Raw genomic sequence first — 12,797 nt, forward strand, 5'->3', positions numbered from 1 at the left:
ATCCGTCCATAAGGAGTGACCCATGAGATGGGAGGATTTTTTAAACAAACGCAGTGTGAAAAGGCAAAATCGCGCCTTGGCCGAACTCGGAGCACGAAAATTGAGTCACAGCTCCCCGGTGAAGAACAATTATGGAGCTCTGGAAACATTTATAATATTACACACATTAAAAGGCCGCCTTTGGATAAAATCTAGACACGAAATATCCCATTAACCGGCCATTCATATTTCTATACCCATAAGGGTAGTTTCAAGTCTCAATTGACAATCGTTTGCGACAGCTTCGGCTGCCCCACTAAAAACCTTCAACATCTAGCAAGCACCAGCTACAGAATGTATTCTGAGATATAAGATTGCCAATTTCGACTGTTTCTCCCCTCCACACATACGCGAACGTGACGAGAACGTCTACAACAACCCCTGTCCCTGCTACACATCGATAACATCGGGTCTCTGTTCCCAAAATTCAGGGAAACATGGGGGTTCCAACCAAGATCAGCATTCTAGGTCGCGAAAGCATTGTCGCTGACTTTGGCATCTGGAGAAACTATGTGGCTAAGGATTTATTAAACAGCTGCTCTTCTTCAACCTACATCCTTATTTCAGACACCAACATAACGCCCCTCTATCTGGACGGCTTCCAAAAGTCCTTCGACGATGCCGCAGCAAATCTCTCTCCCAAACCCCGTCTCCTCACTTACGAGATACCTCCCGGCGAATCTTCAAAATCTCGTGAAACAAAGGCGGGCATTGAAGACTGGATGCTCACCCGTCAACCACCATGCGGTCGAGATACCGTGATCATTGCCTTGGGCGGTGGCGTGATTGGGGATTTAATTGGGTTTGTGGCAGCTACCTATATGCGTGGAGTGCGCTTTGTGCAGGTTCCTACAACTCTACTGGCAATGGTTGACTCCTCAATTGGCGGCAAGACGGCAATTGATACACCCAATGGCAAGAATTTGATCGGCGCCATCTGGCAACCGCAAAGGATCTATTTGGATATGGAGTTTTTGAATACCTTGCCTGAGAGAGAGTTTATAAATGGCATGGCCGAAGTGATCAAGGTTAGTGGGTTACTATACGCTCTTCTCGTACATTACATTTAGTATGATTTTTCTTTTGTTTTCTCTCTGCTAACTCGCATGATGGCCGTGTATAGACTGCCGCAATTTCCAGCGAAGAAAAGTTTGCCGCATTGGAAGATGATGCCGAGATCATCTTGGCAGCCGTCAAGTCGAAAAATACACCAGAACGACCACGATTCAGCGGCATCGAAGAGACACTGAAAAGAACCATTTTATCCTCCGCAGAGTTCAAGGCACAGGTTGTCTCAGCGGACGAAAGAGAAGGTGGACTACGCAATCTCCTAAACTTCGGTCATTCTATCGGCCACGCTATAGAAGCTATACTAGCCCCGCAAGTCCTTCACGGAGAGTGCGTCGCTATAGGAATGGTCAAGGAAGCCGAACTAGCTCGCCATCTTGGAATCTTGAATAACGTTTCCGTATCCCGCATTTCAAAATGCCTGGCCAGTTACGGATTGCCAACTTCTCTCAAGGATGAGCGGATAAGGAAACTGACCGCTGACAAGCATTGCAGCGTGGAGCAACTAATCACATATATGGGCGTCGATAAAAAGAACGATGGACCGAAGAAAAAGGTCGTCCTTCTGTCCGCGATTGGGCGCACTCATGAACCACGGGCAAGTACGGTGTCGAACGAAGAGATCCAAATCGTGCTTGCGCCAAGCATCGAAGTTTCTCCAGGTGTTCCGAAAAATCTTAACGTCACTTGCACACCCCCAGGATCGAAAAGTATCTCGAATCGGGCCCTCGTCCTTGCTGCACTTGGGTCAGGTACATGCCGCCTCAAGAATCTGCTCCATTCAGATGATACTGAGGTTATGCTTAATGCCCTCGAACGATTAGGTGCCGCTACATTCTCTTGGGAAAATGAGGGTGAGGTGCTTGTGGTAAATGGCAAGGGCGGCAAGATGAAGGCTAGCCCCGATGAATTGTACCTAGGAAATGCCGGGACTGCGTCACGGTTCCTAACGACTGTGGCTACGCTCGCCCAAAAAAGCAGCGTTGACTCAAGTGTTCTCACTGGGAATGCTCGAATGAAGCAAAGGCCCATAGGCGATCTGGTTGACGCTCTTGCAGCCAACGGCGCCGGTGTCGAGTACCTGGAAAACTCAGGAAGTCTTCCGCTCAAGATTGCTGCTTCTGGAGGGTTCGCCGGTGGGGAGATAAATCTTGCTGCAAAAGTATCCTCTCAATATGTGTCATCGTTGTTAATGTGCGCTCCGTATGCTAAAAAGCCAGTCACCCTGAGGCTTGTAGGCGGGAAGCCTATCTCACAAACTTATATCGACATGACCACTACAATGATGCGGTCGTTCGGTATCGACGTCAAAAAATCTGAGACAGAAGAGCACACTTACCATATTCCTCTTGGTTTCTATATCAGTCCCGCAGAATATATCGTTGAAAGCGATGCCAGCTCCTCCACATACCCGCTGGCGGTTGCTGCGATCACGGGAACCTCTTGTACTGTCCCGAATATTGGATCAAAGTCGCTTCAAGGAGATGCTCGATTCGCAGTTGAAGTCCTGCGGCCAATGGGTTGCACCGTCGATCAGAAGGATTTCTCGACTACAGTCACTGGCCCTGCTAACGGAATACTGAGACCGCTGCCCAATGTAGACATGGAGCCCATGACAGATGCATTCCTGACAGCGTCAGTTCTTGCTGCTGTTGCAAGAGGTGGGGGATCGAACCACACAACACGGATATTCGGTATCGCAAACCAAAGGGTCAAAGAATGTAACAGAATTAAGGCTATGAAGGATGAACTTGCCAAATTCGGGGTCACTTGCAGAGAACATGATGATGGCCTCGAAATCGATGGCATAGACCGCTCGACACTGCGTCACCCGTCAGACGGTGTGTACTGCTATGACGACCACCGTGTTGCGATGAGTTTCAGCGTCCTCTCCTTGGTGGCTCCTCAACCGACTCTGATCCTCGAAAAGGAATGTGTTGGCAAAACGTGGCCCGGCTGGTGGGACAGCCTAGCTCAGACTTTCAAGGTGAAATTGGATGGGAAGGAAGTGGAAAAGAAGACAGGAACGGGGGGTATTGTCCATCTAGACAAACCTGCTGCATCGATCTTCATCATCGGCATGCGAGGTGCTGGGAAGACAACAAGCGGTGTGTGGGTTTCCAAAGCTCTGCAGCGTCCGTTTATTGATTTGGACGACGAGCTCGAAAGAACTGAGGGTATGACCATTCCCGAAATAATCAAACAAAGGGGTTGGGAAGGATTCAGGGAAGCTGAACTCTCATTACTACGGAGGGTAATGACTGAAAAACCAACTGGGTACATTTTTGCCTGTGGTGGAGGTATTGTTGAAACGCCGGAGGCTCGCAAACTCTTGATACAGTATCATAAAACTAAAGGCAATGTCATACTTGTCATGCGAGACATCAAGGAAATCATGGATTTCTTGAAAATTGACAAGACACGCCCAGCATATGTTGAGGACATGATGAGTGTCTGGCTGCGCCGAAAGCCATGGTATCAGGAATGCAGCAATGTTCAATATTTCAGCCGCTTAACGGGTCTGGATGGGATGGCACAGGTTTTGGGAGGCTTCAATCGTTTCTTAAAAGTCATCACCGGACAGGTGGACAGCCTTGCACAGATGAGATCAAAAGAAAATACTTTCTTCGTTTCTCTAACGCTTCCTGATCTCGCGCCGGCTGCCCCTATCTTGAAAGAAGTCACGCTGGGCTCAGATGCTGTGGAGCTGCGGGTCGATTTGCTTAAGGATCCCCAGTCTGACAGTGAGATCCCATCTGTTGACTACGTCGCTGAGCAAATATCCGTGCTGCGTAGTCGTACCTCAGTACCTCTAGTGTTTACGATCCGCACAAAGGCCCAAGGTGGTCGATTCCCGGATGACGCATACGATGCTGCCTTACAACTCTACCGCCTTGCGATCCGAATGGGGTCCGAATTTGTGGACCTGGAAATATCGTTCCCAGAGCAGCTCCTGCGCACTGTGACTGAAATGAAAGGCTTTTCGAAAATCATTGCCTCTCACCACGATCCCAAAGGAGAGTTGTCATGGGCGAATGGCTCATGGATCCAGTTCTACAACAAGGCTCTTCAGTATGGGGATGTGATCAAACTTGTTGGTGTTGCAAGATCACTTGACGACAACGCTTCACTGAAGAAATTCAAAACCTGGGCAGAGGAGAAACACGACGTCCCAATAATCGCCATCAATATGGGTGACAAGGGACAGCTAAGCCGGATGCTAAATGGCTTCATGACACCAGTATCCCATCCTAGCCTACCCTTCAAAGCCGCCCCTGGTCAACTTTCCGCCAGGGAGATCCGAAAAGGCCTCTCTCTCATTGGCGAGATCAAGTCAAAGAAATTCGCAGTCATCGGCAACCCCGTCTCTGCCTCTAGATCGCCGGCAATGCACAACGCTCTTTTCAGACAAATGGGTCTCCCACATACCTACGGGACTCTAGAAACAGAAGATCCCGAGATCGTCAAAAAATTCATCCGCTCCCCAGATTTTGGCGGGGCCTCAATCACCATCCCCTTAAAACTAGACATCATGCCCCTCCTCGATGAAATAGCACCGGAAGCAGTGTCCATTGGTGCAGTAAACACCATTGTCTGCGCCCCGCCAGCACCAGACGACCAATCGCAAGCCCCGCGCCTTATCGGCCGCAACACAGATTGGCAAGGCATGGTCCGCTGCCTAAGCGACGCGGGTGCCTATCCCGCAGCCACGCCCACAACCACTTCCGCCGGCCTGGTTATCGGAGGCGGCGGAACGGCCCGTGCAGCGATATTCGCCCTTCAAAGCATGGGCTACTCCCCCATTTACGTGGTAGGCCGCTCCCCAGACAAACTTTCTAGCATGACGTCCACGTTTGCCCCGGACCACGACATCCGCATCCTGGAAGACGTGAAGGCGCTAGAATCTTTGCCCACGGTGGCAATTGGGACGATACCTGGCGATAAGCCGATCGAGCCGCACATGCGAGAGGTTCTCTGCGAGCTCTTCGATTTATGCGAAAAGGCGAATTCGGACGCTGAGCAGGCGCGGGGCATCAGCACAAAGCGGATCTTGCTGGAAATGGCGTATAAGCCGTCCGTCACGTCGTTGATGCAGTTGGCTAGTGATTCGGGATGGACGGTGTTGCCCGGCCTGGAGGCTTTGGTGGCACAGGGGGTCTATCAGGTAAGCAGGGATCAACTATCATTTGTTTTTCCCTCTTATCTTCTTTTTCCTTTTGTCGGATGAGACTAACCACGAATGTTCTTCCGGGAAATAGTGTGAATACTGGACCGACATTACGCCCGTCTATGAAGATGCCAGGGTATGTCTTGAGTCTCCCCTCCTTCCTATCGTTCATCCACTCCCACCAGGAAAACTAACCAGTCTTTTTTTCTTCCGTCTAGAATGCTGTAATGGGCGTACAACCGAAAGACGACGATATCTCAACGTAAGAGATGGTCTGCCATGCATACCGCAATACTTACTGAAAAAATGCCGTCCAAAACGTACCGGCTACTGAAGCTTTATTGAGGTGGAATTAATTATATAGTGAGGTAGACCGGGAGGGAAATGATTTGTTTGTTTCAACAAAGAACAAAGTGTGCATATATAAAAATTTTCGGATTTGGCTAAATGCTGGTGAACAGTTACGTAGTTTAACATTCAGGGGTTTTAAATAGAAAAAGCAATTTCATTATTTTAGCTTATGATTTTCTCAATATTCCAGTTTAGCTGTGTATTTTGATCCTCTTGAAACATTACGTACGTACTTTCTATAAATGCATGAAGAAGTTGGCAAAAAGGAAGGGTGAAAAAAAAAAAGAGAAAGGAATAAAGAGTAGAATGGAATCGGAATAATACAAACCGGAAACCGGAAACCAGAACACTCCCTTTGGCATATTAACGCTGAGAGTCCCAAAAACATCATGAGCATGGCATGTAATATATCTAAGTATCTGATGCAAAACAGAAAAATAAATAAGGCTAAATATATGCAGGAGACTTCCAAAAGTAAACCATTCCATATCCCGCTCCAAAAAAAAAAAAACAGCAAGAACCCTAAAAAAAAGGGGGAGGGAGATATTATACAATCCGTTAAACAAAACGTATAGTACATGGCATCAAGGGCATGGATAACCATAACCAAGGCAGGGCAGGTGGAACCGCAACTACCCCTCCCTATACGACACTCTGTCCAGACACATCCTCAACCCCTTCGTTCCCTACTTTCCTATTTCCATCAGCAGGTGCCATCGGCCCCTCCCCGTTCACCTCCCCGCCATTTCTTTTCCGCCTCTTACTAACCGCCAGCTTCCCCTCCATCTCCCGTCGCCACGTACACTCCTCGCGAAACTCGCATATTCGGCACTTCCACGCCTCCATGACCGGCACGCCACGCGGTTGCCTGTGTCCGCGCCACCAGTGCATTTCATCGGAGAGGTAGCTGTAGAGGGAAGAAGGGTTGAAGAGGAAGGAGCGGCTGCCGAGGTATTGCATGGATTCATCGGGGTTGGAGGGCGGGGTTAAATAGGTGGCTGTTAGGACGGGAGAGAGGAGAGTGGTAAGGGCCGGGGTGTCTTGTTGGAGGTCATCTTGGGGCGGAGGGCTGGTGGTGCTGGTGGTGGCGGTATTGGCGACTGGAGGGAGGAAAGTGAGGCGGTGTTGAGATTTCATGAGTGTCCAGAGACGGGAGAGGGAGTTATGTTCGAGGAGGATGGTCATTGAGTCTTGGCTGCTAGAAGGGAATTCTCCACCTTCTGAACCCGAAGGAGGGACATAGTCCGCATCTAGGTCTTGTGGCGCGTCGAAGAATTGTTCGTTTAGGCTGCCTACTTGTGCGATGAAGGAGTCTGAGAATGGCTTGTCGGCTTCGAGGCCATATCGTGCTGCGATGGCGTCAATGGTGACATCTTCAGAGGTAGAGAGGCGGGTGAGGAAATGATAGTATAGTTGTAGTTGGAGGTGGGTAGGGCGAAAGCCAACACTATTAACAGTTGGGATAGAACGGCTACTCTTCCCGCGCGTCTTGATATCCGTGATGTATATCTTCTTTGACGGTGGTTTCGACGTCGAAGACACCACATCCTTTTCAGGTTTCGCCACCCCAATATCAGACAGCCTCCTCCCACCACCAGCCGGAGAAAGGAAAAATTCAGTAATCGAAGTCTGATATTCCGGAAGCAAGGCTTTAGACGTCCTGAAGTCCGCGTAACTCGCTTCTGCGGATGCCTCCAGCTCCTCATCTGGACACTCATAGGACAGCTGGTCAATTATGCCTGTCACAATTTCTCCATCAACATTCCCCCAAACTTCCAACTCTCTAGTCATCCCCGAAACCCGCAGTGTACGCAACCCCTGTATAACATTCCATAGTCGCAGAGCCCACCCATCTTCTCTCGTCATAACCTCGACAGGGACAGTGATATGCACCTGATCTTCTAACTCCTTATGAACCACAGTTCCCTGCTTCATCGCCGGGGTAGCCCTCTTCCGCCCAAACTTTGTCAAGGTATACCAATACTGTAACTCGCACCAGGCAGGAGAAACTAGATCTGTAACCGACAAAGCTTTCCTAGGTGGTTTCCGGAAGCGCTCAAGGGGAGACCGCATATCCGGAACCGGCATGCCATCCCCATTCATGTTCCCATCTTGAGCACCCTGGTCCGCAGCTACCTGCTTTTGTTCCCGCTCAAGCTCTCTCTGTCTCTCTCGCTCCCGTCCCTCAGGCGAATTCGGGTGCTCAGCTAAACGCTTAAGTGTCAGAAGGGTTAGCAGATTTTGTAAGAATCGCCATGGGCGGGACCAACAACGTATACAAAGAAGAAGAAAAGAGGAATATTAATAAATAATAATGAACAAAATAAAACAAACAGATATCAAGGGGCAAACGCACCACCCCAACCGCCAATCCCCTGTTCCACCCATCCTCTACCCTTCCCGCTCCCCCACCCCGCCCTCTGCGAGATAGAATCCCACTTCTCCCTGCCCAGAACCCTAGAGACCCTATCCCTCGATATACCCGCATGATCCTCAATATCTGTCACCGGCGGCAGCGATAAGGACTGCAGGTGTAAATCCACAGACGCCTCGGAAACATTAATCGCAGCAACAGCACTCTCTATCCCTCCACCAGCAGGGTCAGAAGATACCGCAGGGGGTGAGAGTGCAGGTGTAGCAAATGCAGAAGGAGAACCGGAACCAGAGCCAGGGCCAGAAATTACACTCGTCCGCTCGTGGCGCTCGCCAATCCGCGCCAGCAGCAGATTCAACAGCTCCTCCTCGTCGGGGGAGAAGTCGGATCCGTAGTCGCTGCTGGCCGCGCTTTCGACTGTGTTGCTGAATGTATTCCCACCTATCAATGTGCTTTCTTGCGTCGATATTACGGGCGTTGGCGCTGTGGGGGTTTGTGGTAAGGATAGCGAGGTGGATTTCTCGAGCACAGCTGGTTGGCTCATTTGAGAGAACTGCTGTGGTGTTTTGTGTTTTGGAACGGTTTATTTTCGATTTTATGTTTAGAGTGGGCTTTTAGGGTACTTGGTTCATGGCGACGGATGCATATCATTATGATTCATTGTTTTTGTCCTCTGGTGGTGATCCCTGGCAGTTGAACTTCGTAAATGGGAATATTTAAACAGGTTTAGGCAGGCTTAGTAATTGGCAATGTCGCGTCGGGGAGAGGAGACGCGTTTAGGATATTCAACAATTCGCGCAACGTCATAAGAAGAGAAGGCAAGAAAGGCAGTTTATTTATCTTGTCGATTCAAAGATAACTCCATCCCCTCTTCATCTATAGGTATCAAATCTATATACATTTCTAACCATTCCCAACGTGCGTAAAGTACCCGATTGGGAGTAAAAAAATGCTATCTCATCAAACATCATATCCAACGCTACTATAAAGCCATTGAAAAGCGGGAAAAGACAAAAGAAAAAGTGAATCTAAAATGAAAGAATCCTTCAAAGGCATAGTAGCCTAGAATGGTAAAGCAGAAAAGTAGTCTTCAAAATTTCAAGCAGACACTGCCGCCACAGCAGCAGTTGCAGTCGCATCACCAACCCCTACCCCTCCCCCGATCTGCCTCTTCACAGCCAGAGTTTGCGCCTGCGCCTCCTCCGCGGCCTCAACGTCCCTCGCTGCCTTCTGATTCAGCCAGCTGAGGTACGTCTGCCACCCGACCGCAATAGCACCGGCAAAAATGCTCCGAAACTGCGGATCAACGTACATGAACATAAATGCCGTGACAGCCGGCCACAGCTTAGCGCTATTCATGATGCTAGTCGGTAATGCCAGTTTGAGGCGCTCCCATGTCTCCGTAAGCGAGGTGCCGGCAAGCAAGGATTGCATAGAGAAGAAGTATGTGTTGAAGATCGGGGTGAAGCAGGTTTGGTTGATGGCTACTTTTATGAAGATTGAGAAGATGCGGGGTTTGGAGGGGAAGTTGAAGTTGTTGTGAAGGAACATGAACCTATTTAAAGAGCAGTTAGGAGAATGTTAAGTGGGAAAACAATTTATTTTCCGAACGGATTTAGTAAATGGGGGGAGAGAATCAAAAAACATACCATTTATACCCTGGCACAGCGGCCAGACCACCAACTGTCAAATGTCTAACAGTCCTCAGCGGATCATATCGTGCCATCATCCCCTCCTCTCTCTCCACCTCATCATTAGCACCCCCTTTCCCCTCCTTCTCAACCTTCTCCTTGGTTTTATCTTTATCCTTTCCCCCACCATCTCCCACAAACAATTGCGCACTTAAATCCCCACATAAATATATAAGTAACGTACACCACAGCTGCGTCCAGTACGGTCTGCGACTTTGCATGCGGCTGTAGAAATCTGCAGCCCGCCCGATGGGGCTTGCTTGGATGATTTGCTTAAGGGATCTAGAGGTTGTAGACGAGGATGATGACGGTTGTGCTGTGGTGGTATTATTTGTTGCTGCTGCTGCTCCTGCTGCTGCTGCTGTGGCTGTGGCGGGTACGGCGGGATCGGATGCGCTGGGGGGTACTTGAGAGGACTCGCGGGTTGAAGCTGAGACTTGTTCTTGATCTTGTTCTTGCTGCTTTATGTCTTGCGATGGAGTGAGAGGAAGGTTACTATTTCTCAACTGCTGCGAAGATGCGGTCGTGGGCAGCGGCACGTCCACTCCGTCCAACTCTTTTGGAGCCCCGGGCACATATGAAGAAGACAACTGTGAGATTGGTGGTGGAGGTAGGGGTGGAGGTGCACCCTGGGCAAAGGACGTGTTGGGATCATGATGTTGGGGCGACGGGGACATGCAAACAGACGTCGTCGAGTACTCTCTTCCCACTGTCCTCCTCCTCCTCCTCACTTCATGGGTATGATATTGGCGCCGACATGACAGGTTATCCAGCTCCCTCGTTGCTGCTGGTCGGGTTGCTGTTACTATGCTAGCAGTTGCAGCTGCGACGAGGGTTCGTGAACCGCCCGCGATTATGAGGCGCATTTCGTCCCCGTCTATCCTCTCTTGTCTTCTTCCACCTTCTAGTATCGTCCGTTGTGCTTACCCCTTTACGCACTGCCCGGGTTTAGTTTTACACAGAAATAGATAGGCAAAATTGAAATGAATCTCTCGTCTCCTTTCGGACTTTTGCCGGAAACCGCTTCCCCCCACTCGGCTACACTTGGCAGATGCACACGAGGGGCAGTCTATCGACGGGACGGACGGGACTGAATATACCCGCTTGCTTTCGGAGATATGATCCTTTGCACTGACAGAATATGGGCGAGAGAGACGGAGAGAATAAAATAGGAACAGGATATACGAATAAAAAGATTGGGTATAGTTAACGTCAGAGGAGTCACAAGCCCTCGGCTCTCTCTGACGGCAGCCATCGGCCAAACAAATCCGCCGAAATCCCAGCCATGTTCCCGAAAGCTACCAAGAAGGGAAGAAGAACTCCACGCTGATGCGGGATAGACCGATAGCGGTGAGATTAGGATGATGTAGATTTAACTTTAACTACATACTGACAAAGAAAAATAAGTATCCCGCTCTTCTATCGCCGAAAATCCTCTATATAGACTATATTAATCAGGCCACCTTGGTTCGCCTGGTAACTACGCCGGTGTTGGCCGTTACAGCCGTTGCGGTTAGCGATCCCACTAGATCACATGACCCACCACTATATTATGTTCTTGTAGATAGATCTATCAATACAACCTTCAACTATTCTACAGATTATAGCCTGAATGACACATTTTTCTTTTTAGAACATTGCATCAACATTTTTGACACAGATAGTTCATCTTTTTTAAAAAGACTTTTACTCTTTATTAGAGATATTTCATTTTCTCTGAATCTGCTAATTAACAGATTTATATACTTTATATTTTTAAGAAAGTGTATTCTTCATTATAAAGAATATCATTTTTTTTTATATATATTTAGAAGAAGTAGAGTCATCTTAGTATGAGTAATACATCTATTACTTCAGAGTTCAGTTCAAGATTTAAAATTATATACTTCACTAAATAACTTATTAATAGAATAATTACTTATTATCAGAAGACTTCTGACTTATAAGATAAGACTAAGATTAGTTTTTATCAGAGTATGAAATTTAATGATAAGATAATAAAGAAACTTCAGAATAAAGAAAAACAGAGTTAATATTTATTTACAGAATTTATTTATTTTAACTTATTAAATTCTTTACTATCTCTTATTCTCAGAATACTGACTTTTAATAATAATCTGAATCAATCTATCTATTACACTGCAGATAATCTTATAAATCTTATATAAATAATACTATAGAATTAAATAACTGCAGCTAAAATTACTTAATATCTTATTATATCTATCTCTGTATAAAGAGATATTACAAGAGATAAGTTATAAGAATACTAGAAGAAAGTTAAATATACACTAGATATTAAATCAGTGATTATATTTAATAACTCTAATTATAAAATCTGATATATTAATATATTAATTAATATAGAAGTTATTAATGAAACTGATATTCTATTAAAAACTTAATAAGAATTCTCTTTTATATATTATATTAACTCTGAGAAGTGAAGAATCTGTTCTAAGTCTCTATATAAATATATGCTATTAAGTCTTATTAAAAATGTTTAAATCACTATTAAAATCTTGAAAGCTGATAATACTGCAGCTCTGTGAGATAAGATTAATATTAAATATATAATATCACTGACTGAAGAATAAGTTAATATCTTTAAGAAATTGATAAAATTATAAGTTAAGAAGAATAATTATCTTATTTTTCAGAGATATTTTCACTATCTTATTATCTATTATAAGAAGCTCTGTCAGAGTACTGAGAATATATATTATAATCTTTTTCTTAACAATCTATAAGATTATCAAAAACTGTTTATTAAGATATATTTAAATGAGTTTTTCTTCACTGATCAGAAATCTATTATTAATATTAATATTAATAATTTGATAAAGTAACTGATCAATTATATATTTAAAAAAAATTATTACTAAGTGAAAAAAGCAGTCTCAGACTGATTCTGTGACTGTGAAAAAGAATAAGAATAAAGATAAGAATAAAGATGAGAATAAAAGTATATCTGTATAAAAGTACACTCACTGTAGAAGATATAAATATACTGTTAACAGATATTTCATCTTACACTCTGATAAAAAGAAAAAGAAGAATGATAAGAAGAAAGAGAAGAAAAATGACTTAATAAGTTCTTAATTAG

The 12,797-nt window shown here is 46.1% G+C and overlaps 3 protein-coding genes across 3 annotated transcripts; 1 reads left to right on the forward strand and 2 right to left on the reverse strand.

Moving 5' to 3' along the window:
• The first annotated feature begins 123 nt into the window (after positions 1–123).
• Positions 124–9,766, forward strand: BDBG_02999 (pentafunctional AROM polypeptide). The gene is made up of 5 exons (XM_002626776.2): positions 124–1,067; positions 1,163–5,272; positions 5,367–5,411; positions 5,494–7,433; positions 7,549–9,766. The coding sequence occupies exons 1-4, from the start codon at positions 477–479 to the stop codon at positions 5,539–5,541; spliced, it is 4,794 nt and encodes a 1,597-aa protein (XP_002626822.1). The 5' UTR covers positions 124–476; the 3' UTR covers positions 5,542–7,433; positions 7,549–9,766.
• Positions 5,768–8,778, reverse strand: BDBG_03000 (uncharacterized protein). The gene is made up of 2 exons (XM_031721049.1): positions 7,983–8,778; positions 5,768–7,840 (listed from the first exon to the last, which is right to left on the reverse strand). Exons 1-2 carry the CDS (start codon positions 8,112–8,114, stop codon positions 6,269–6,271), a joined length of 1,704 nt encoding a protein of 567 aa, XP_031577457.1. The 5' UTR covers positions 8,115–8,778; the 3' UTR covers positions 5,768–6,268.
• Positions 8,785–11,127, reverse strand: BDBG_03001 (uncharacterized protein). The gene is made up of 2 exons (XM_002626778.2): positions 9,650–11,127; positions 8,785–9,555 (listed from the first exon to the last, which is right to left on the reverse strand). Exons 1-2 carry the CDS (start codon positions 10,555–10,557, stop codon positions 9,099–9,101), a joined length of 1,365 nt encoding a protein of 454 aa, XP_002626824.1. The 5' UTR covers positions 10,558–11,127; the 3' UTR covers positions 8,785–9,098.
• Positions 11,128–12,797: the final 1,670 nt, after the last annotated feature.

The sequence above is a fragment of the Blastomyces gilchristii genome (genome assembly GCF_000003855.2).
Source record: "Blastomyces gilchristii SLH14081 genomic scaffold supercont1.4, whole genome shotgun sequence".
Lineage (NCBI taxonomy): Eukaryota > Fungi > Ascomycota > Eurotiomycetes > Onygenales > Ajellomycetaceae > Blastomyces > Blastomyces gilchristii.

Bases quoted from the DNA above. Each gene is read 5' to 3' on its own strand.
- BDBG_02999 (XM_002626776.2), top strand. From the start codon at position 477: ATGGGGGTTCCAACCAAGATCAGCATTCTAGGTCGCGAAAGCATTGTC. The intron at 5,273-5,366 runs GTAAGCAGGGAT...TCCGGGAAATAG, and splicing joins TGGCACAGGGGGTCTATCAG to TGTGAATACTGGACCGACAT. The intron at 5,412-5,493 runs GTATGTCTTGAG...TCTTCCGTCTAG, and splicing joins CCGTCTATGAAGATGCCAGG to AATGCTGTAATGGGCGTACA.
- BDBG_03000 (XM_031721049.1), bottom strand. From the start codon at position 8,114: ATGCGGGTATATCGAGGGATAGGGTCTCTAGGGTTCTGGGCAGGGAGA. The intron at 7,841-7,982 runs GTGCGTTTGCCC...CTGACACTTAAG, and splicing joins GGGGATTGGCGGTTGGGGTG to CGTTTAGCTGAGCACCCGAA.
- BDBG_03001 (XM_002626778.2), bottom strand. From the start codon at position 10,557: ATGCGCCTCATAATCGCGGGCGGTTCACGAACCCTCGTCGCAGCTGCA. The intron at 9,556-9,649 runs GTATGTTTTTTG...CTCTTTAAATAG, and splicing joins GCTGTGCCAGGGTATAAATG to GTTCATGTTCCTTCACAACA.